Source organism: Trypanosoma brucei, chromosome 9, assembly GCF_000210295.1.
Source record: "Trypanosoma brucei gambiense DAL972 chromosome 9, complete sequence".
In the NCBI taxonomy this organism is placed as follows: domain Eukaryota; phylum Euglenozoa; class Kinetoplastea; order Trypanosomatida; family Trypanosomatidae; genus Trypanosoma; species Trypanosoma brucei.
Window position 1 is genome coordinate 1,637,176 of NC_026742.1, and position 22,048 is coordinate 1,659,223.

General features: G+C 45.8%; 7 protein-coding genes across 7 annotated transcripts; all 7 read left to right on the top strand.

Annotated features, from left to right (window-relative positions):
- Nucleotides 1-2,429: 2,429 nt before the first annotated feature.
- On the top strand, nt 2,430-3,968 carry TbgDal_IX7700 (glycerol kinase, glycosomal; the record flags this gene model as incomplete). The annotated part of the gene is made up of 1 exon (XM_011778658.1): nt 2,430-3,968. The coding sequence occupies one exon, from the start codon at nt 2,430-2,432 to the stop codon at nt 3,966-3,968; it is 1,539 nt and encodes a 512-aa protein (XP_011776960.1).
- Nucleotides 3,969-6,009: 2,041 nt separating this feature from the next.
- TbgDal_IX7710 (glycerol kinase, glycosomal) lies at nt 6,010-7,548 on the top strand (the record flags this gene model as incomplete). The annotated part of the gene is made up of 1 exon (XM_011778659.1): nt 6,010-7,548. The coding sequence occupies one exon, from the start codon at nt 6,010-6,012 to the stop codon at nt 7,546-7,548; it is 1,539 nt and encodes a 512-aa protein (XP_011776961.1).
- Nucleotides 7,549-9,636: 2,088 nt separating this feature from the next.
- Nucleotides 9,637-13,281, top strand: TbgDal_IX7720 (ubiquitin-activating enzyme e1, putative; the record flags this gene model as incomplete). Its single annotated transcript, XM_011778660.1, has 1 exon — nt 9,637-13,281. One exon carries the CDS (start codon nt 9,637-9,639, stop codon nt 13,279-13,281), a length of 3,645 nt encoding a protein of 1,214 aa, XP_011776962.1.
- A 1,049-nt stretch (nt 13,282-14,330) lies between these two features.
- On the top strand, nt 14,331-15,422 carry TbgDal_IX7730 (nucleic acid binding protein, putative; the record flags this gene model as incomplete). Its single annotated transcript, XM_011778661.1, has 1 exon — nt 14,331-15,422. The coding sequence occupies one exon, from the start codon at nt 14,331-14,333 to the stop codon at nt 15,420-15,422; it is 1,092 nt and encodes a 363-aa protein (XP_011776963.1).
- A 449-nt stretch (nt 15,423-15,871) lies between these two features.
- On the top strand, nt 15,872-16,687 carry TbgDal_IX7740 (hypothetical protein, conserved; the record flags this gene model as incomplete). Its single annotated transcript, XM_011778662.1, has 1 exon — nt 15,872-16,687. The coding sequence occupies one exon, from the start codon at nt 15,872-15,874 to the stop codon at nt 16,685-16,687; it is 816 nt and encodes a 271-aa protein (XP_011776964.1).
- A 1,051-nt stretch (nt 16,688-17,738) lies between these two features.
- On the top strand, nt 17,739-18,476 carry TbgDal_IX7750 (prenyl protein specific carboxyl methyltransferase; the record flags this gene model as incomplete). Its single annotated transcript, XM_011778663.1, has 1 exon — nt 17,739-18,476. One exon carries the CDS (start codon nt 17,739-17,741, stop codon nt 18,474-18,476), a length of 738 nt encoding a protein of 245 aa, XP_011776965.1.
- A 1,092-nt stretch (nt 18,477-19,568) lies between these two features.
- On the top strand, nt 19,569-20,912 carry TbgDal_IX7760 (phospholipase A2-like protein, putative; the record flags this gene model as incomplete). The annotated part of the gene is made up of 1 exon (XM_011778664.1): nt 19,569-20,912. One exon carries the CDS (start codon nt 19,569-19,571, stop codon nt 20,910-20,912), a length of 1,344 nt encoding a protein of 447 aa, XP_011776966.1.
- Between the last annotated feature and the right edge of the window lie 1,136 nt (nt 20,913-22,048).

Sequence of the window (22,048 nt, forward strand, 5' to 3'; positions counted from 1 at the left end):
CCCTGTGAGAATACTTTTAGTACAGGCGAGTAGACACTCTATACTGCCACCCCTGTAAGAATACATTTAGTACAGGCGAGTAGACACTCTATGCGGCCACTCCTGTTAGAATACTTTTAGTACTGGCGAGTAGACACTCTATACTACCACCCCTGTGAGAATACTTTTAGTACAGGCGAGTACACGCTCTATACTACCACCCCTGTGAGAATACTTTTAGTACAGGCGAGTAGACACTCTATGCGGCCACTCCTGTTAGAATACTTTTAGTACAAGCGAGTACACACAGTATACTGCCACCCCTGTGAGAATACTTTTAGTACAGGCGAGTACACGCTCTATACTACCACCCCTGTGAGAATACTTTTAGTACAGGCGAGTAGACACTCTATACTGCCACCCCTGTAAGAATACATTTAGTACAGGCGAGTAGACACTCTATGCGGCCACTCCTGTTAGAATACTTTTAGTACAGGCGAGTAGACACTCTATGCTGCCACCCCTGTGAGAATACATTTATTACAGGCGAGTACACGCTCTATACTGCCACTCCTGTTAGAATACTTTTAGTACAGGCGAGTACACGCTCTATACTGCCACCCCTTCTTTGTTGATATCCCTATGTTTTGTTGTTTTCGCCCCCCCCCACACACACACACCACTAAGTACGGTTGCCTTCTATATCAACCACGTTCCGGTCATATGACCTCGTGGAATATCACTTCTGTTTCGTGTCCTTGAAGCATCAGAAGTGGCTGCGGTTTCTGTTTGTAGGGAGTCGGCTTTTTGACTTGGTTCATTCCGTCGAGGTTTGACACGGGGGATGGCACCAACTGTATTTGCTGTGGGGTTTATACTTGGCGCGGTTTCGCACACGCGGATGCCGTGAAAAGGAATGCCACGGCAATAAGTAACACTCAAGACGAATATTGATTTTTTTTTATTTCTCCTTTTTCTCTCTTTTTTAATGTGTGCCGAAATAATAACAATAACGCCAACGGGCCATGATTTGGCTGAATTGGAGGAGTGGAAAAGAAGAATGCATTCACTTTGTGGTGAAGTGTGATCCTCCATCACTTTCACTTCCTTGAGATCTTCCTGTGCTAATCTTGGCTGGGATACTAAGATATGTGCTGCTGTCACAGTTTTTCTCAATACCCTAACTCCATCTCCCACCTTGTAGTAGCGTTAAAGAAAATAATAATATCTAATCAATTTTGTCTGTAAGGTTGCCTGTGTACCTCATGCGTCTCTTTGTGGTGTTGTGGGGAATGAAGGCGACCGAGATACTAATGTGACGGACCTCGTCGGCTTGCTTTACTGTATACACAGGATCGTGATGATATTAACCCTGCTCCGCTACTGAGTGTTGAAGCATGAAACGATATCCTTCAGGGCTACTGATGCCTGCGTGGACAGTGTATGGGGTGTGACTTCCCTTTCATTAACTTCTCTTGTACATGCGTTGAAGCACAATCACACATATAAACGTATGCAACCTGGCGAGTGTAGGCCCGCCAGCTACCACGTGGAGTGTATACTCTCTATCTCTACGACGGTCGTTCTACCGGGCCAAGAAGCGGCGTCTGTTACTCAACAGTGGTTTCATTCATATGTTGTGTGACGTAGTGGCCACATGATGATCCATGTATTCACCATATCGACACTGAGTCGGAAACTCCCCGTGACGCACAAGTGATTGTGCATGGAACCGCCCGCACACGCTGTAGGGCACTGACTACTTTGGTACGGGTGCCACATCTTCCTTACTTTTCTTACCTCTATCCCCCCTCTTCATTTCCCTGTTGCAACCGTACATACCCTAAACACACGTACGCTACTATGATTACATCCATAATGCGTCAGGACACACGAGTGTGTACGTGACTGTTGGATTCGAACGCGACGCCGTAAGCAATATGATCACTCTCCCATCTTTCAATCACTTCATCTCTCACAAGATGTTTATTTTCACTTTTCCCCATCATCTCGCTACATTTGGATTTGAGGTGCGTGTTAGAGTCATTGTTGAATTTCGGCTAATGTTTCGGTTAAGCATATGAACGTAAAAGTGGAATGTGTTATGTTCACCCACTACCATGCTTTGTTCGCTACCTGTCGTGGCTCACCTATTTGATGGTCCGTTGGGTTAGTATGACGAAGCTAGAGTCGTTGCTTATCGGTGTAATTTGGTTTTGTTGGCATACATTGGTGTAATTTTGTGAAGCTCACCTCCCTTAATCGCCACCCACGTTGGTGTTATTGCGCTCATACACCTCTGGTAATGCAATCCTCGTCTTCATGTGTTTTCACTGCATTTATATCTACGTCCGCGTCATAATCTGCAATGCCGACCTGTAGGAGAGTTAGCCACTAAGTTTATTATTATTATTGTTTCAAGAAAGACAAAACTATCCGTAAACGAGAAAATGAAGTACGTCGGATCCATTGACCAGGGAACAACCAGCACCCGCTTCATCATCTTCGATGAGCGGCAGCGCCCCGTCTCGGTGCACCAGGTTCCCCATACCCAGCACACACCCCACCCCGGCTGGTTGGAGCATGACCCGATGGAGATTTTCCGCTCCGCATGCAAGTGCATGTCCGTTGCCATCGCAAAGCTGAGGCAAAAGGACGCCTCTTTCCGCAAGATTGAGGCGATTGGAATCACGAACCAACGTGAGACAACGGTGGCGTGGGATCGCGTTACCAAGGAACCGCTGTGCTACGCCCCTGTTTGGAATGACCTGCGCACGTACGACATCACCAAGAAGGTGACTGCGGAGCTCGGTGGTGGGGATTCCATGTTCGCATCCAAAATTACTGGCTTGCCTGTAAGCACGTATTTCGCTGCGTTCAAGATGCGGTGGATGCTCGAGAATGTTCCAGCTGTTGCTGACGCATGCCGTCGTGGGACGCTTTGCTTCGGCACGATCGACACATGGCTCATGTACAAGCTGAGTGGTGGCAAGGCGTTTGTGACAGACGTGACGAACGCGTCACGCACCTTCCTTATGGATTTGCGCACGCGGAAATGGTCTCCTGAATTGTGCGAGAAACTGAAGATCCCGATGGAAACGCTCCCCGAGATTCGCAGTAACAGTGAACTCTTCGGATATGTGGAGACGGACGAATGCGGTGTTGCAGCTGCCCTCAACGAGAGGACGCCTATTATGGGCAGTATTGGTGATCAACAGTCTGCGCTTTTCGGAAATATGTGCTTCGAGAAGGGTGAGGCCAAGAACACATACGGCACCGGCTGCTTCCTGTTGATGAACGTGGGAGAGGAGGCCCGTTTCTCGAAGCACGGTTTACTTTCGACAGTGGGCTTCCAGGTGGGCCGCGATGGACCATGCTACTATGCACTGGAAGGCGCGATCGCGTGCGCTGGTGCTACGGTGGAGTGGATGAGAAGGAACATGAACCTCTTCAGTCATATCACAGAGTGTGAGAAGTTGGCCCGCAGTGTCCCCGGGACGCAAGGTATTGTCTTTGTGCCCGCCTTCTCTGGACTGTTGGCGCCCTATTGGGATCCATCGGCCCGTGGTACCATCGTGGGCATGACACTCAAGACGACTCGCGCGCACGTCATCCGCGCTGCGCTGCAGGCCATTGCTCTCCAGTTGAACGATGTTGTTGGTTCGATGAAACGTGACGCTGGGCTTAATCTGAGCTCCCTCCGTGTTGACGGTGGGTTGTCTAAGAACGGTCTGCTCATGGAGATTCAAGCAAGTTTGTTGGGCGTGGACATCTTAGTGCCATCAATGCATGAGACAACTGCACTCGGTGCGGCACTGTGTGCAGGACTTGCGGCTGGTGTATGGACTTCACTGGAAGAAGTTAAGGCCGTGTCGCGACGCGAGAATTCGTGGAAGACTGTCAGCCCCAGCGGCTCTGCCATGGAGCGTGAGGCAATGATCGCAGAGTGGCGCGAGGCGCTCAAGAGGACGAAGTGGGCAAAATTGTAGTATTCTGAGGTTATGTGTGCTTTGTGATTTGCGTAATGGACTAACAGGCTGAACGGTATATCTTTTTTCTAAATCATCTCGAAGATTCTGTTTGTTTTTAAGAGGATTATCTTGGGACCTACCACGTTTTGTTATGTTTTCCCATTCCAATATTTTCCCTTTTTGTTCAACACTTTTTTATTGTTTCCTTCGGATTTGGTCACTATTGCTCCTTCTTTGTTGATATCCCTATGTTTTGTTGTTTTCGCCCCCCCCCCCCCACACACACACACCACTAAGTACGGTTGCCTTCTATATCAACCACGTTCCGGTCATATGACCTCGTGGAATATCACTTCTGTTTCGTGTCCTTGAAGCATCAGAAGTGGCTGCGGTTTCTGTTTGTAGGGAGTCGGCTTTTTGACTTGGTTCATTCCGTCGAGGTTTGACACGGGGGATGGCACCAACTGTATTTGCTATGGGGTTTATACTTGGCGCGGTTTCGCACACGCGGATGCCGTGAAAAGGAATGCCACGGCAATAAGTAACACTCAAGACGAATATTGATTTTTTTTATTTCTCCTTTTTCTCTCTTTTTTAATGTGTGCCGAAATAATAACAATAACGCCAACGGGCCATGATTTGGCTGAATTGGAGGAGTGGAAAAGAAGAATGCATTCACTTTGTGGTGAAGTGTGATCCTCCATCACTTTCACTTCCTTGAGATCTTCCTGTGCTAATCTTGGCTGGGATACTAAGATATGTGCTGCTGTCACAGTTTTTCTCAATACCCTAACTCCATCTCCCACCTTGTAGTAGCGTTAAAGAAAATAATAATATCTAATCAATTTTGTCTGTAAGGTTGCCTGTGTACCTCATGCGTCTCTTTGTGGTGTTGTGGGGAATGAAGGCGACCGAGATACTAATGTGACGGACCTCGTCGGCTTGCTTTACTGTATACACAGGATCGTGATGATATTAACCCTGCTCCGCTACTGAGTGTTGAAGCATGAAACGATATCCTTCAGGGCTACTGATGCCTGCGTGGACAGTGTATGGGGTGTGACTTCCCTTTCATTAACTTCTCTTGTACATGCGTTGAAGCACAATCACACATATAAACGTATGCAACCTGGCGAGTGTAGGCCCGCCAGCTACCACGTGGAGTGTATACTCTCTATCTCTACGACGGTCGTTCTACCGGGCCAAGAAGCGGCGTCTGTTACTCAACAGTGGTTTCATTCATATGTTGTGTGACGTAGTGGCCACATGATGATCCATGTATTCACCATATCGACACTGAGTCGGAAACTCCCCGTGACGCACAAGTGATTGTGCATGGAACCGCCCGCACACGCTGTAGGGCACTGACTACTTTGGTACGGGTGCCACATCTTCCTTACTTTTCTTACCTCTATCCCCCCTCTTCATTTCCCTGTTGCAACCGTACATACCCTAAACACACGTACGCTACTATGATTACATCCATAATGCGTCAGGACACACGAGTGTGTACGTGACTGTTGGATTCGAACGCGACGCCGTAAGCAATATGATCACTCTCCCATCTTTCAATCACTTCATCTCTCACAAGATGTTTATTTTCACTTTTCCCCATCATCTCGCTACATTTGGATTTGAGGTGCGTGTTAGAGTCATTGTTGAATTTCGGCTAATGTTTCGGTTAAGCATATGAACGTAAAAGTGGAATGTGTTATGTTCACCCACTACCATGCTTTGTTCGCTACCTGTCGTGGCTCACCTATTTGATGGTCCGTTGGGTTAGTATGACGAAGCTAGAGTCGTTGCTTATCGGTGTAATTTGGTTTTGTTGGCATACATTGGTGTAATTTTGTGAAGCTCACCTCCCTTAATCGCCACCCACGTTGGTGTTATTGCGCTCATACACCTCTGGTAATGCAATCCTCGTCTTCATGTGTTTTCACTGCATTTATATCTACGTCCGCGTCATAATCTGCAATGCCGACCTGTAGGAGAGTTAGCCACTAAGTTTATTATTATTATTGTTTCAAGAAAGACAAAACTATCCGTAAACGAGAAAATGAAGTACGTCGGATCCATTGACCAGGGAACAACCAGCACCCGCTTCATCATCTTCGATGAGCGGCAGCGCCCCGTCTCGGTGCACCAGGTTCCCCATACCCAGCACACACCCCACCCCGGCTGGTTGGAGCATGACCCGATGGAGATTTTCCGCTCCGCATGCAAGTGCATGTCCGTTGCCATCGCAAAGCTGAGGCAAAAGGACGCCTCTTTCCGCAAGATTGAGGCGATTGGAATCACGAACCAACGTGAGACAACGGTGGCGTGGGATCGCGTTACCAAGGAACCGCTGTGCTACGCCCCTGTTTGGAATGACCTGCGCACGTACGACATCACCAAGAAGGTGACTGCGGAGCTCGGTGGTGGGGATTCCATGTTCGCATCCAAAATTACTGGCTTGCCTGTAAGCACGTATTTCGCTGCGTTCAAGATGCGGTGGATGCTCGAGAATGTTCCAGCTGTTGCTGACGCATGCCGTCGTGGGACGCTTTGCTTCGGCACGATCGACACATGGCTCATGTACAAGCTGAGTGGTGGCAAGGCGTTTGTGACAGACGTGACGAACGCGTCACGCACCTTCCTTATGGATTTGCGCACGCGGAAATGGTCTCCTGAATTGTGCGAGAAACTGAAGATCCCGATGGAAACGCTCCCCGAGATTCGCAGTAACAGTGAACTCTTCGGATATGTGGAGACGGACGAATGCGGTGTTGCAGCTGCCCTCAACGAGAGGACGCCTATTATGGGCAGTATTGGTGATCAGCAGTCTGCGCTTTTCGGAAATATGTGCTTCGAGAAGGGTGAGGCCAAGAACACATACGGCACCGGCTGCTTCCTGTTGATGAACGTGGGAGAGGAGGCCCGTTTCTCGAAGCACGGTTTACTTTCGACAGTGGGCTTCCAGGTGGGCCGCGATGGACCATGCTACTATGCACTGGAAGGCGCGATCGCGTGCGCTGGTGCTACGGTGGAGTGGATGAGAAGGAACATGAACCTCTTCAGTCATATCACAGAGTGTGAGAAGTTGGCCCGCAGTGTCCCCGGGACGCAAGGTATTGTCTTTGTGCCCGCCTTCTCTGGACTGTTGGCGCCCTATTGGGATCCATCGGCCCGTGGTACCATCGTGGGCATGACACTCAAGACGACTCGCGCGCACGTCATCCGCGCTGCGCTGCAGGCCATTGCTCTCCAGTTGAACGATGTTGTTGGTTCGATGAAACGTGACGCTGGGCTTAATCTGAGCTCCCTCCGTGTTGACGGTGGGTTGTCTAAGAACGGTCTGCTCATGGAGATTCAAGCAAGTTTGTTGGGCGTGGACATCTTAGTGCCATCAATGCATGAGACAACTGCACTCGGTGCGGCACTGTGTGCAGGACTTGCGGCTGGTGTATGGACTTCACTGGAAGAAGTTAAGGCCGTGTCGCGACGCGAGAATTCGTGGAAGACTGTCAGCCCCAGCGGCTCTGCCATGGAGCGTGAGGCAATGATCGCAGAGTGGCGCGAGGCGCTCAAGAGGACGAAGTGGGCAAAATTGTAGTATTCTGAGGTTATGTGTGCTTTGTGATTTGCGTAATGGACTAACAGGCTGAACGGTATATCTTTTTTCTAAATCATCTCGAAGATTCTGTTTGTTTTTAAGAGGATTATCTTGGGACCTACCACGTTTTGTTATGTTTTCCCATTCCAATATTTTCCCTTTTTGTTCAACACTTTTTTATTGTTTCCTTCGGATTTGGTCACTATTGCTCCTTCTTTGTTGATATCCCTATGTTTTGTTGTTTTCGCCCCCCCCCCACACACACACACCACTAAGTACGGTTGCCTTCTATATCAACCACGTTCCGGTCATATGACCTCGTGGAATATCACTTCTGTTTCGTGTCCTTGAAGCATCAGAAGTGGCTGCGGTTTCTGTTTGTAGGGAGTCGGCTTTTTGACTTGGTTCATTCCGTCGAGGTTTGACACGGGGGATGGCACCAACTGTATTTGCTGTGGGGTTTATACTTGGCGCGGTTTCGCACACGCGGATGCCGTGAAAAGGAATGCCACGGCAATAAGTAACACTCAAGACGAATATTGATTTTTTTTTATTTCTCCTTTTTCTCTCTTTTTTAATGTGTGCCGAAATAATAACAATAACGCCAACGGGCCATGATTTGGCTGAATTGGAGGAGTGGAAAAGAAGAATGCATTCACTTTGTGGTGAAGTGTGATCCTCCATCACTTTCACTTCCTTGAGATCTTCCTGTGCTAATCTTGGCTGGGATACTAAGATATGTGCTGCTGTCACAGTTTTTCTCAATACCCTAACTCCATCTCCCACCTTGTAGTAGCGTTAAAGAAAATAATAATATCTAATCAATTTTGTCTGTAAGGTTGCCTGTGTACCTCATGCGTCTCTTTGTGGTGTTGTGGGGAATGAAGGCGACCGAGATACTAATGTGACGGACCTCGTCGGCTTGCTTTACTGTATACACAGGATCGTGATGATATTAACCCTGCTCCGCTACTGAGTGTTGAAGCATGAAACGATATCCTTCAGGGCTACTGATGCCTGCGTGGACAGTGTATGGGGTGTGACTTCCCTTTCATTAACTTCTCTTGTACATGCGTTGAAGCACAATCACACATATAAACGTATGCAACCTGGCGAGTGTAGGCCCGCCAGCTACCACGTGGAGTGTATACTCTCTATCTCTACGACGGTCGTTCTACCGGGCCAAGAAGCGGCGTCTGTTACTCAACAGTGGTTTCATTCATATGTTGTGTGACGTAGTGGCCACATGATGATCCATGTATTCACCATATCGACACTGAGTCGGAAACTCCCCGTGACGCACAAGTGATTGTGCATGGAACCGCCCGCACACGCTGTAGGGCACTGACTACTTTGGTACGGGTGCCACATCTTCCTTACTTTTCTTACCTCTATCCCCCCTCTTCATTTCCCTGTTGCAACCGTACATACCCTAAACACACGTACGCTACTATGATTACATCCATAATGCGTCAGGACACACGAGTGTGTACGTGACTGTTGGATTCGAACGCGACGCCGTAAGCAATATGATCACTCTCCCATCTTTCAATCACTTCATCTCTCACAAGATGTTTATTTTCACTTTTCCCCATCATCTCGCTACATTTGGATTTGAGGTGCGTGTTAGAGTCATTGTTGAATTTCGGCTAATGTTTCGGTTAAGCATATGAACGTAAAAGTGGAATGTGTTATGTTCACCCACTACCATGCTTTGTTCGCTACCTGTCGTGGCTCACCTATTTGATGGTCCGTTGGGTTAGTATGACGAAGCTAGAGTCGTTGCTTATCGGTGTAATTTGGTTTTGTTGGCATACATTGGTGTAATTTTGTGAAGCTCACCTCCCTTAATCGCCACCCACGTTTGTGTTATTGCGCTCATACACCTCTGGTAATGCAATCCTCGTCTTCATGTGTTTTCACTGCATTTATATCTACGTCCGCGTCATAATCTGCAATGCCGACCTGTAGGAGAGTTAGCCACTAAGTTTATTATTATTATTTAATATTTTTGGCGTAATTTTTTTGAATTTTAATTTTCGTTTTTTGACTTTTCTTCTTAACTCTTTTCTTTTGGTTCAGCCTCGCATGCCAAGACATCAACGGGATCGCTTTTCCAATTGTCCTGCATTTTGTTCGCATACTAGTAATAAGCTTTTTCGAACAGAGTTAACCCATTATTCCTCCGATACTACAAGAAACGTTAATATAAACGGATTTACCAAAATGAGTAAGATGGCTGGTGCTACGGCCGATTCAAGTGATGCTTCTTCAGCCATTGATTCCAAGTTTCTTGATCAGCAGAGTCGGACGATTGGCACTTATGGTTTGGAGACAATGGCAAAACTAATATCTTTCAAGGTTCTTGTTGTTGGGTGCGGAGGAGTCGGTATAGAGACTGCGAAAAACCTTGCGCTTGCTGGCGTACACACTATTACTCTTTGTGATCCAAAGAAAGCTGAATTGAAGGATATGGGGGTTAACTTTGCCGTCACAGAAACAACAATAAAGGCTGGTTTGACTCGGGCGGAAGCTTCAAAGAGGTTGGTTGCGGAGCTAAACCCGAATGTACGCGTACGGACAGTCGATGCTATTGATGAAGCTGTAGTCAGTGAAGTGAACTGTGTTGTATATACTTCTGCAGCGGCGGATTGGTCTTCGAAAACACTGTTGAAGTGGGACCAGTTTTGTCGGACGAGAACACCCGCTATATCATTTATTTTTGCTTTCCAGGGTGGTTCACTTGCTTCCGTTTTTGCTGATCATGCCCCCAACTTCACTGTTAAGGATGCTGATGGAAGGCCAATGCTGCAAAAATTGATAGTGGAGGTTCTCACAAAGCGCGACAAGAGTGGAGTGGAGTACACACGCGTGCGCTACGAAACACCAGAGGGTCAAACACCCGGAGCTTTCCGTGATTACACGGAAGTTAAGTTTAGTGAAGTTAAGGGACTTTGTAAGGCAAATGGAGAAAGTATTAATGGTAATGTTTTCAAGGGCGTGGTGTGCACTGGTGATCCCCCAAACACCGTGCGAATATATCCCTCACTGGAAAGCCAAGGTTATTCTGCTTACGAAACTGCGGGCTTCCTTCACGAGATGAAGGAAAGCCAGCAATTGAAGTTCCGGGCACTCTCAGAAGCCCTTTCGTGCCCGGGTCAGTTTGTACCTGTTAGCTCCATGATGGATGGGTCGGAGGAATCTCAATCTCACCTGACTTTTACCGCATTATTGAGATTTTTTGACAAACACGGTCGGCTACCCGAACTTCATAATCTATCTGAGGCGAATGAAGTAGTTTCACTCGCCAAAGCTGTCAACGAGGAGAACAAAGCTGCCGATGCGAAGCTCGAGAAGGTGGATCACCCTATGTTTTTGCAGCACGAAAACAAGGAATTTCCTTCTCGCCTTGCACCACCTCCACCACCAACTCCTCTTTGCGTTGAAACTCTCGATGAGGGGTTTGTTTGCTCGCAGGCGCTTGTGTCTGCTGCAGAACTTCAACCTCTTTGCGCCGTATGGGGAGCCGTTCTTGCACAAGAGATTGTGAAGATTACAGGTAAATATACACCAATTTGTCAGTGGCTTCATGTTGGCTACTCTTCGATCCTCGCTAGCAACGCTTCTTACACGAAATCTCCCCAAGAGTATAAGGTTGTTGACCATCGCTACAAGCATCTGATATCACTGTTCGGAAAAACGTTTGTTGAAAAATTAAACAATCTGAAACTTTTTATGGTTGGCTGCGGTGCTCTCGGATGTGAGAACATTAAGAACTTTGCTCTTTGTGGAATGAGCTGCGGCCCCCGTGGCTCATTCGTTGTTACAGACAACGACCGGATCGAAGTATCCAACCTAAGTCGCCAGTTTCTTTTCCGTGAGGAAAACGTCGGCCAACCGAAATCAGCCGTGGCTGTGTCGCGAATGAAGAGTATAAACAAGGATGTGAAAGCTGATGCCCGGCAGGATTACGTGGGAAGCAACACGGAACATATTTACCATGATGTGTTCTGGAATGGGTTGGACGCGGTCGTTAACGCTCTTGACAACATGGAAACTCGACTCTATGTTGACCAGAAGTGCGTGAACTTCCACAAAATCCTTGTGGAAGCAGGAACGATGGGAACTGGCGGAAACGTTGATATCGTTGTTCCTGGTAAAACCACGTCGTACTCAGATGGTGGTGCCGCGGATACAACCGGTGGTATTCCCATGTGCACGTTGCGCAATTTCCCGTACACCTCCGACCACTGCACTGAATGGGCGCGGGCGCAGTTCGATGACCTTTTTGTTTCCCCAATGCAAACAGTGAGACAACTGTTGGAAAACCCAGCAGCGTTCACTGAACGCATAAAGAATGAGGTAAACAATGCTCAGAGCGCAGGTGAACGACTCAGTTTGGTTGAGAAAAACCTTGGCATTCTTCAAGGCATACAGAAAACGGTAACAACTCTATCTGCGGGCGTTTCCATGGAAAAATGCGTGCAGTGTGCGTGGGAGACAATGTTTCATCTCTTCCGTGACCGCATTCTTGACCTACAGCGTTCTTTCCCGAAGGATGCCAAGAAGAAAAATGGTGAAAAGTTTTGGTCTGGACACCGCAAGTACCCAACCCCACTCGAGGTCAACATAAAAGCCCTGTCATCTGACCCTGACGTTGCGGAGTTTCTCATTTCTGCTGCAAACCTGTTTGCATGCATGTACGGTATTCATCCTCAAAAGCATGAGCCTCGGCTGAATGACCCCAAAAAGCGCTGGATGCAGCAATATCGCACGCTGGATTGGCTTAATGGCTTTATGAAAAACTGCACGGTACCAGAATACAAACCTGGCTCTGTTGAGGGACTTGATGACGACCTTCTTCAATCTATGGAAAAGCAAGAGGTTTCCAAAGACGAAACGACAAAGGAGCAAACTCTGAATAACCTCCTGAGTAGTGTTGTGGCATTGGCTCAGAAGTGTCATAACATGAATACCGTACCATTGGACTTCGAAAAAGATGATGATGATAACTTTCACATTGACTTCGTTGCCGCAACGAGCAACCTCCGAGCCCGCAACTATGACATCCCTACGCAAGACCGATTCAAGGTGAAGCTTGTAGCTGGAAAAATTATACCCGCCATCGCAACCACAACGGCTGCAGTCACTGGACTTGCCCTCATCGAGTACTTCAAGGCTTTGTTGAGCAACGATGTCTCCTGCCTCCGCAATGGCATGCTTGATATTGGTACAAATAACTACGTTTTGTTTGAGCGTGATGCCCCACTTAAACATCGTACCCGTGTTGATAAAACCTACTTACCTGAGCAAGACTACACGTACAAGAAGAAGGTTATTTGTCTCCCTGAAGGATACACCAAGTATGACATGATTGAAGTGCCCATTACGAAGGCGACTACCGTTCAACAGTTTGCTACAGAACTTGAAAAGAAACTTAATACCCTCCTCCCAACTGGGATGAATGCGGGCTGTGAGGTAAGCGCAATTGGTGTCGGTAAAGGAAGTTTGTGGAATGGACTGCCAAAGCACGCTAACACCAACTGCTCTTTGATGGACGTCATCGAGAAGCAAAAACTCTCTGAAGTGGGTGGGAAACTCCCGCGACCCTTCTGGGAGAATCGCACACATTTTCACGACTTATCCGTTACTGTGTCTATTGATGATGACGATGCCAATGTCGATGAGGTTGATGTTGAAACCGCTACAATACTTTTGCGCATCCAACAATAAAGCTTCATATTGAATGGCGGAAAGCGGAGAAGGCACTTGGGTGAAGGAGGAAACGCAGTTACAAGGGAAAGAAGAGAGAAATTATGATGTGGAAAATGGAATAAGGAAGAGAAAAAAAAGACCAAGGGGAGGGAGAGAGTATGAGTGAAGGCATGATATGAGTCTGATGAATCCTCACACAAATATACACATCCCAACTAAACAAATTTTAGTTTTCAGTTGATGTTTTGCTCCCTTTTTGTGTTGCTTTTTTTCTGTAGTTGCTGTTGCTCGTGTTTGACATAATTATTGAAGCACTTAATGAAAAAAAAAGAGGGGAGGGAGCTGAAGGTGCTGTGCATTAAACATAAGGTCAGGTTTTTTAAAAGAAAAAAAAGACGTAGAAGAAGGAAATGCTTTTCGTGTATTTGTGTGCTTCAGCACGTGGTGGGGGAGGAATTGGACGCGACCACATACAAAGGTAAAAGTGAAACATGTGAGGGGCGAATGAATTTTGCAAAATGATGATGGTCCCTACTGCTCACGTAAGTAAAGGGGGTTTCGTCCACCCTTCTTTTTCATTCTTTTTTTAAAAATGTTGTTAGCAGTGGGGCGTTTTATTTTTCGTTTCTCGTTTCTCTTTCACTTTGGATGAGATTATGTATGTAATATGCGTTTGTGTTTGTATTATCTATCTTTTTGTTCTGTTCCTGTTTCCTTTCCCTTCCCTTCCTTTATACTATTACTGCTGTTTGTGGTTCTTCTTATTGATTTCACTCCCACTAGTGTGATAAGGTAGAGGAGGAAGCACTTGTGCTGTTCCTTTGTTACCGGGCCAAAACAAAGGAAGTGAAAGACAGTGGGAAAGTGTAAAAAATAAAAGGGGGTTCTGATTGCACAGCAATCTGACCTTGACCTTTCGATCTCATTTACAAGCGGTTGCGTCACGCTGTGTAAAGCTTTCAAAGTTGGTGTTAATCAAGACAAACAGATAGTATTGTTTCTCTCCAATCCACGCCTCTGCGTGCGGGATAATATTTGTTTTGGCAGTAATAGATTGCGGTTTCGCCATGGTAGCAACTATTACCTTCAAGTTGCGATCCAGCAATCATGTCGGCATTATCGAAGTGCCCCATCGCGTTATTTCGTGTCGGGAAATAAAGGAGGCAATCGCGGAGAAGTTAAGTGGCTCGCCTGATGAAATTGACATATTCGTCTCGGGCAGTTCTGATTACTTGCATCCCAATGATGAACTCCCTGCATACACGGTAGTGGAAGTGGTTCGCCATGTTGGAACTGGAAGACCGCCGCCAAAGCGCGAGCGTGAACCTGTAGGACCTTCGAATCTTTCTAGCGCCATGAGTCACGCTGCCGTGCGGGCAGGAAACAAAAATGGCGATACGGCAACGCCACTCACTGAGGAAGAGCGGTTGGCGCAACTTAGTGAAGCTGTTGCTGTTGAAACAGGCATTGATGAAGTTGGGGCATGGCGAATGCGGCAGATGCGAAACCGCAGCGCAGCTATGGGAGGTGGTGGTCGCGAGGTCACATTTCGCCCTCCGCCACCAGGTTACATATGCCATAACTGCGGCAAGAGAGGGCACTTAATTCAACACTGCCCCGCGGCAAAGGGGGTAAGAGGAGTGAAGTTACTTTCACTTCCAACTGGTATTCCAGAAACAATGCTAGTTGAGTGCACAATGGATGACCCGGCGGCGAAGTTTGTAACGAGGGATGGCAGGTTAGTGAAAAGGAAATTAGACAATGCGAGTTTCGTTGGGATTGTGACAACAAGTGATGCGGATGGAGTCAAACCAGATTTCCCATCAGAAGGCGGCAACAACAGGAACGATAGCCCAAACTCTGAGAAGTTGGAAACTCCAGATGCAGGTGGTGACGCCGCTGCAAAGCCGCAGTTCCTCTGTGCTTGGGATTCTGTTATTGTTAAAAATGCCATGAAAGCCCCGTGCTGTGGAACTCTTTTCTGTGAAACATGTTTCAACGAAAGAGTGGAGGAGGCAATTAGTCGAGCGGATGCGAGTGAAATACCGCTTTTGTGTCCTGGATGCGAGGAGCCGTTGGATGTACCAGACGTTGTTGAAGCAACAGAAGAACGGAAGCTAGTCGAAGCCCTCCGCTCAGGGAAGCGTGCGCGGGACTGATTGCTCTGTCAAGGGATCCGACTCCTAGTGCATTCATAGCAGTTTCATTTGACGCATTACTTTCCGGTCTTTCTTTTCTCTTTTTTCATTCTTGTGTGTGGCACGCTGGGCTTTTGGGTTTAGGTAATTTTTTTTTTTTTACGACACCACCTGTGAGATGCAATTCCATCCATAACGTAAGCAGAATGTGTCTCGCTGATGCGTCATTTTTATTGATTATTTTTGCATCATACCTCGAATAAGCGTGCACGCTGTTTCTGCACTTGTTCTACTTTCCTTTCCTAATGAAAAGGACGGTTAAAAATACGTTATAGCATCCGTTGTATAGTTTCAAAACGTGTTTGCGCTTTTATTTTTCTAATATTCTTTGATGAACGTGCAATATCACATATATATATATACTCCCACGCAATATTTATCTGTTTATTGATATAGTTATATACTAGGGGATGAGTAGTATCTTCACCTATGGTGCGTTGGGTCGCAACCCTGCAGCCATTAAATACGGTTTGATGGCTGCCATATCCTCTAAATGCGGTACGAAAAATTTTATCTACACAAGTTGTCACGACGACCGTCACCCGTTTCCGAGACACCACCACCGCCAAAGTGACGTGCCATGGAAGCACTCCTTATGGTGGAATAAACTTCGGTGGTGGTGGCACGACTTTCGTATGTTTGGGTTGAAGGGTACTATTAGGCGCCACTACTACATTGGTGAAGCATGGAGACGAAAAGATGAGAAGATATTTGTTGGAAAGGATGAGAACGGAAACAAATATTGGCTAGCCCGTCGTTCCCCCGGTTCCTTTCATGTGCGTATGGTTGAAGCTGCTGATCCGCACTGGTTCAGAGGCCAAGCCCCACACACAGCCTCACCCATGTGGATGAAATGGATGCAAGGAAATGCCGCCCACACGCCCGCTCAAGTGAAGGCAAGAGGTGAGTGGGGACATAACTCTCGTTTGGGTATGCCCCTGCCGTTTAATATCAAATATGACGAGTTTTCCCCTATTAACAATGGTGAGGTGTTCTCCCGTGATCCTATGTGGGTATCTGCACCGGGGTTGTTAGTGAACCCGGAACGGCGCGCGTTGGAAGAGGCGGGTTATTCCCGTTGGGTCATCAATAAGGGAATGCCGCAATATATGCCCTTCTGTGGCGTACATGATTATCCAGATGAACTGGTGGAGGAGTATTATAGAGGACAGTGGGCATTCGGGCGGGCTAGCAAAGGTAACGACCACGATGAGTGGAGAAACTAAGAGAATGAAAGAAACAAAAGAAAAAGAATGCTGGAACACTATCGCATGTACATATATATATATATATATATATATACCTATATGCATGTGTGTGTGTGTGTGTGATACTGCTGTTAAGTAGTAGTACTGATCTCTTTTCAACTGTCACTACCTAGATGTTTATTTGGGTTTGTTGGCTCACTCTCTCTCTCATCTAGTTAGCTCCTTTTATGTTTAATCATGTTGATTTGCTAATTTATTTGGCGGAAGGTTTTTATCTTATTTTATTTTATTTTTTTGAGGGAGGGGGGAGGGTGGTGAGGGGAGAGCGTGACGAATGTGAAAGGATGGCGGAGGTTAACGATGTGACGGAACAGTGTTAGGACAGACTAGAAAATAAAAAAGGAAGAGGAAAAACGTGCTTGAGAAGAAAACCTCAAGACAATTGTTACACGTGTGTTGACCTGAACAACTCTGCTTTGGTTCAGTGGTAGTCCTTTCCTTCATCAGGTAACGAAGCAACCCCAAGGGGTAAGGGAGGAGGGAAAGGAAACCTTCGTAAAGTGGTTGTAGCTGTTTTTTTTTTTTAATATCATCGTGCTGTATATATATATATATATATATATATATAAGAGAACCATCCTGCACTTGATGTCTGCCGATCGCTTCGGTCAGATAAGCGACTACAAGGGCGAGTAGCGAAAAGTAGTGGTGTTTCAATGAGTAGTTTTTCGTAGTATATTACTATTAGCGTTTAGAAAAATTTTGTTGACACGGACGAAGGATATTTAGTTCATTGTACATAACCTATGACTTTCCGGGAGTATTCAAAAATTGAGCGTGAACAATCACTTTTAGATGTGCTTCTTGTTTTTCATCATTTTGTAAAACTTTTTCCTCTACTCTACTCCATTTATTTTTTTTAAATGCTCCATCAGTTATATAAATATATATATATATTTACGGAAGTATTAACCCAAGTATACCTCCTGAGACGAAGAATAAAAGGGGAAAAAATAAAAAATAAGAAAACGGGCTGTATTAGCGCTTAGAAACGCGTGCACTTGTTCGTATGCATTGGGGGTATCGGCATGCGCTCGAAGTGGCATTGATATCGTTTTATCTCGGTGTATGTTTTACGCTGGGTGTTTCCTTAATGATTCATAGCGTATATTACACTGGAAGTGTCGCCGAATATGCCGTTGGGGCGTATGTTATTAGTTCAATAGTGCTTTTCCATATGAGCGAATTCCTTGTGGCCGTATATTTCCTCCGGCATGACGCCCATCCGGGTGCATTCATGATATTTCACTCGCGTGAGTATACCGTTGCAGGTGCCGCTGCCTGGTTGGAGTTCTTTACGGAACTTTTTTTCTGTTCTGAAGGGTGGAAGGTTTCCGCAACATCACGTTGGGGTTGGTTGTTTCGTCTCAACTACACTATGGTGAACTGTGCAGCTGTTTTGACTATATTTTTCTACTTGGTGCGTGTGTGTGGTATGGCACATTGTGGATGTAATTTTTCATTGTTGATTGAGACGAGGCGAAGATCAAATCACGTACTCGTCACAGACGGTATTTACTCAATATTGCGTCATCCCGCTTACTTTGGGTATTTCTGGACGGCTCTCTTCTCACAACTTGTATTGGCAAACCCCTTTTGTTTCATGGCGTATGCCATTGTTTTGATACGTTTCTTCAAGGAGCGTATAACATATGAGGAAACAGTTCTGTCCAGTGTGGAGTTCTTTGGTGAATCTTACACGAAATATAAAGCTGGAACATGGGTAGGGATTCCTTTCATTCGTTAGCGCCCACTTCTCCATTTGCGCGCTTGGCAGAACGGTTGTTGTGGAGCCTGAAAACCAACCTTCTTTTATTCTTCACATGTGGGGGTGGGGGCTAGTGACTAAAACAAAAAAAAAGAAGAGGAATTTGTATGATCGCTTCTTTGCCACACCTCTTGGTATTTGCTCTCCAGTTTCTTTGCGTCTTTCTTTTTTTTTTTTAATTTCCCCCGCATTATCTTTTTTTCTTCCTTTTCTGTTCCCTTCATTTCTCCCTTTCAATGGCTGCGTGGCTGTGAAAAGTGATGGGATGGTGGAAGACATTTTAGACGTTGCGATGTACTTTTTTTAAAAACTTTTTGTGACTTTGGATGGTAACAGACGGAGGCGAAGAACGCGGAGCGAAAGTTTTCAGATTCATTTTATCAATAAGTGTCTTTAGGAAAGGGGAACACAACGCGAATTAGTTCTTTTTTTTTTTGCACTGGAGGCCGCATGTTTCGTGACGTTGCCGCCACTTTTTTCACGTTGGTGTCGTGTTGTACAGTTCTTTTACTGAGTGGAAGACTCCGTTCATTTATCGAACGTTTTATTGCTTCCTTTGTAAAAAAAAAAAAGAATAATGACCTGAGTAATGACTTGTACATTAAGATGTGCGTGAGGATAGATCTTCATACGCATGTCGAGTACGTCATAATTTACCTTACATCAGTTAACAACTGCGATTAACTTGTGTGCTCCTTAAACACAGTACAAGAATTGGTCATTCATCATTATTACAAATTGGGTTGTTCGTTGTGTCTGTTTGTTCTTTCTTTTTTTTCTTTTGAAGAGAAATTGTCGAAACCCATGAGTTCGCTTGCAAATTTGACAATTTTTTTCCCTCATGGAATTAGACAATTTGTTCTATTATTCTTTTATTTGTGTACCATTTGCTGTGCTTTTGACGAAGTAACTGTGTAGTTTCCTCTTATTATCATTGTTTTTTTTTTCAATTCCCTAGTCTTCCTTATAGGTGAGTTGGTTCACTTTTTTTTTTCGAATATAAAATAAATAGAGTTGTGAGCAGTTTCCTTCGCGTTTGCGTATATTTTGGCGTACTTCTGTGGTGTTGTTATGGTAACGTGGGCGCTGAAGTATTTTGTTCGCGTAGTCCGATGGTCGACGGAAGCATTCTTAATTTGGCCCACACGGCCACTTTTTGACTATGCCACCTCATTGCATTGTGTTCCCATAAGCGGCACATTTATTACTTCGGTTCTGCTCTGCTTCTACGGGTTCCCACTTTTGTGGTCTACCGCCATGGTTGCTGTCGGGTTTATCATCTCCGGTGTGTTATTTCTTGTGAGCCCTCTTCCACTATTGAAACCCATTGGCGGTCGCTATAGCGTGGGCCTCGTGCATATGAACGGCTGCCGTTCCCAATCCATACCACCAGTAGCTGTGTTTTATCCTACTAATATGGTCCCAGAGAAAAAGGGACTACCGTATGTCCCGTTTGGAGATGACCGTTTTCTTCGGGGCGTGGCGGCGTATGCAAACGTGCCATTTTTCTTCATAAGGGATTTCTCCTTTGTTCGCATCAGTGCGTCCCGAAACGCGGTGCCCGCCGCTTTGCTCAACCAATATGAGAGAGTGCCGCCTATTGTTGTGTTCAGTCACGGTCTTGCCGGATACCATTTGTTCTACAGTTGCTTTGCGTTGGATCTTGCGGCGCGGGGTGCAATCGTGATTTGTCTTGGCCATTGCGACAATAGTGCTTCTTTCATGCGTGACAGTAGCGGTAAGGAAAGTGAAGTTCCGCTCAAGGACTATGGATGGGAGGTACCCGCACGTGAAGCCCAAGTTGCACAAAGGGTAAGCGAGGTGAGGGGAACACTTCAACGCCTAACGGAAAAGGACTTTTGGACAACTTTGGGCTACAGTAATTCAGATATTGACAAGTTTCTTAGCAAACCGTTGCAGGTACATCTTGCGGGTCATTCATTTGGCGGTGCCACTGTGCTCGCGGCTGCATTAGAAGAGAACCAAAATCCCGTGAAGGGAGTCAGCGTAAAGAGCGTGTATACGTTTGACCCATGGATGCTACCAATACAAAATGAACATTTTTGCAACCCGCTTTCTGATGGCCGTAAATCCTATACTGTTCCAACGGTTACTGTGCATTCAGACGACTGGGTAAAAGATTCTGAGAGTTGGGAATTCTTTAAAAGGATGAAAGCGCTGGTGTTAGAACAATCTGCATATGCTTCGCTCAATGAAGTGGAGAAACAAGCGCTCTTTGGTATTGTGGTCACGAAGAATACGAACCACCTTTCTCTTGTAGATGTCTCTGTACTCAGTCCCGTCATGCATGGAAATATCTGGGCCACAGTGTCACCGCGAGTACAAATTATGGAGTGGTGTAATGCACTTCTTCGCTTCGCAAAGCAAAATACCGAAGTGTGTTCAACGTGTTAGCAATCCGTGATGGTGCCATGCCTTTTTCAAAGTGAATCGCCCTCGAGGCACAGTTATTTGATACTGGGCCGGTAGGTCATATCGAGCTGGCCTTAGGTTTTGTGGTTTTATGTTGCTTATCATGTTTTGATTTTGACTGAATTTATGGCTGTGCTGCGTACCCCCATTCACTGAAACTTGTCCGCAAATTGTTCGAGAGAAGATTATTAGCGAGCAAATGGGGAGAAGCACTTTGTAACGACGGCTTAAAGCGTTCGCCACGGTAATTTGTTTGTTTCAAGAATATATTTTAATTCCCTGAGGAGATCAATCAGTCAAGGGGAAACTTTCGTCCGGAGTGAAATGAGGGTGGGGGCGGGAAATTACTGGGATTTTGTGTAGTAACGATCCGTGGTAATGTACTTTCACATCCCACCCATTCACACAATCACATACATATGCATACAAACATACTTACATTATGTATGCATTTACAACTGTTTGTGTATATATAAGTGTGAGAGCTGCGGTGAAGATGAGGAGAAGGCGATAAAAGCGAGAAATATAGTCGAGGCAGTTAAGTGAAGGGAACGTTTGAAAAGGAGCACCGGCGGCAACATAAACCGGGATGACTGAGAGATTATTGAGCACTTTCCTCGATGCTGTTATTAACATAAAGAAAAAAGGGGGGGAGTTCACAAGGGTTGCTTTGCGATAAAAAGGAAGAAAAAAATCATCAGATAGACATAGCGTCGAGTGTCATGATGCATGAAGGTCTCGTTGATGCGGTAGCAATCGTAAGATTGGGCAATGCGCTACCAAGGGTAGAATAAGTAAACAGAAGAAGTCAGTGAGGGGAAAGAGAAAGAAGAAGGGAAAACAACAGGGAAAGACAAAAATAAAAAAGAACTCAAACCCTTTTACACGCTAAAAAAAAAAAAATAAGTGCGCTGTATTCTTACATTTAAAAAATATATATTTTAATTGTGTTATTTCCTGACAAACATAGCTGGTAGGTATTTTCTTACTCTCCAGTACACATATCCCAGGGCTACATTTTGCTCGGAGAAGAGTACTCCCTTTCTTCTTTTTTTTTCCATTCATAACTTTTATTTTTATTGTTCATTTAATTGTAACGTTAACAATAGTATGCGAAT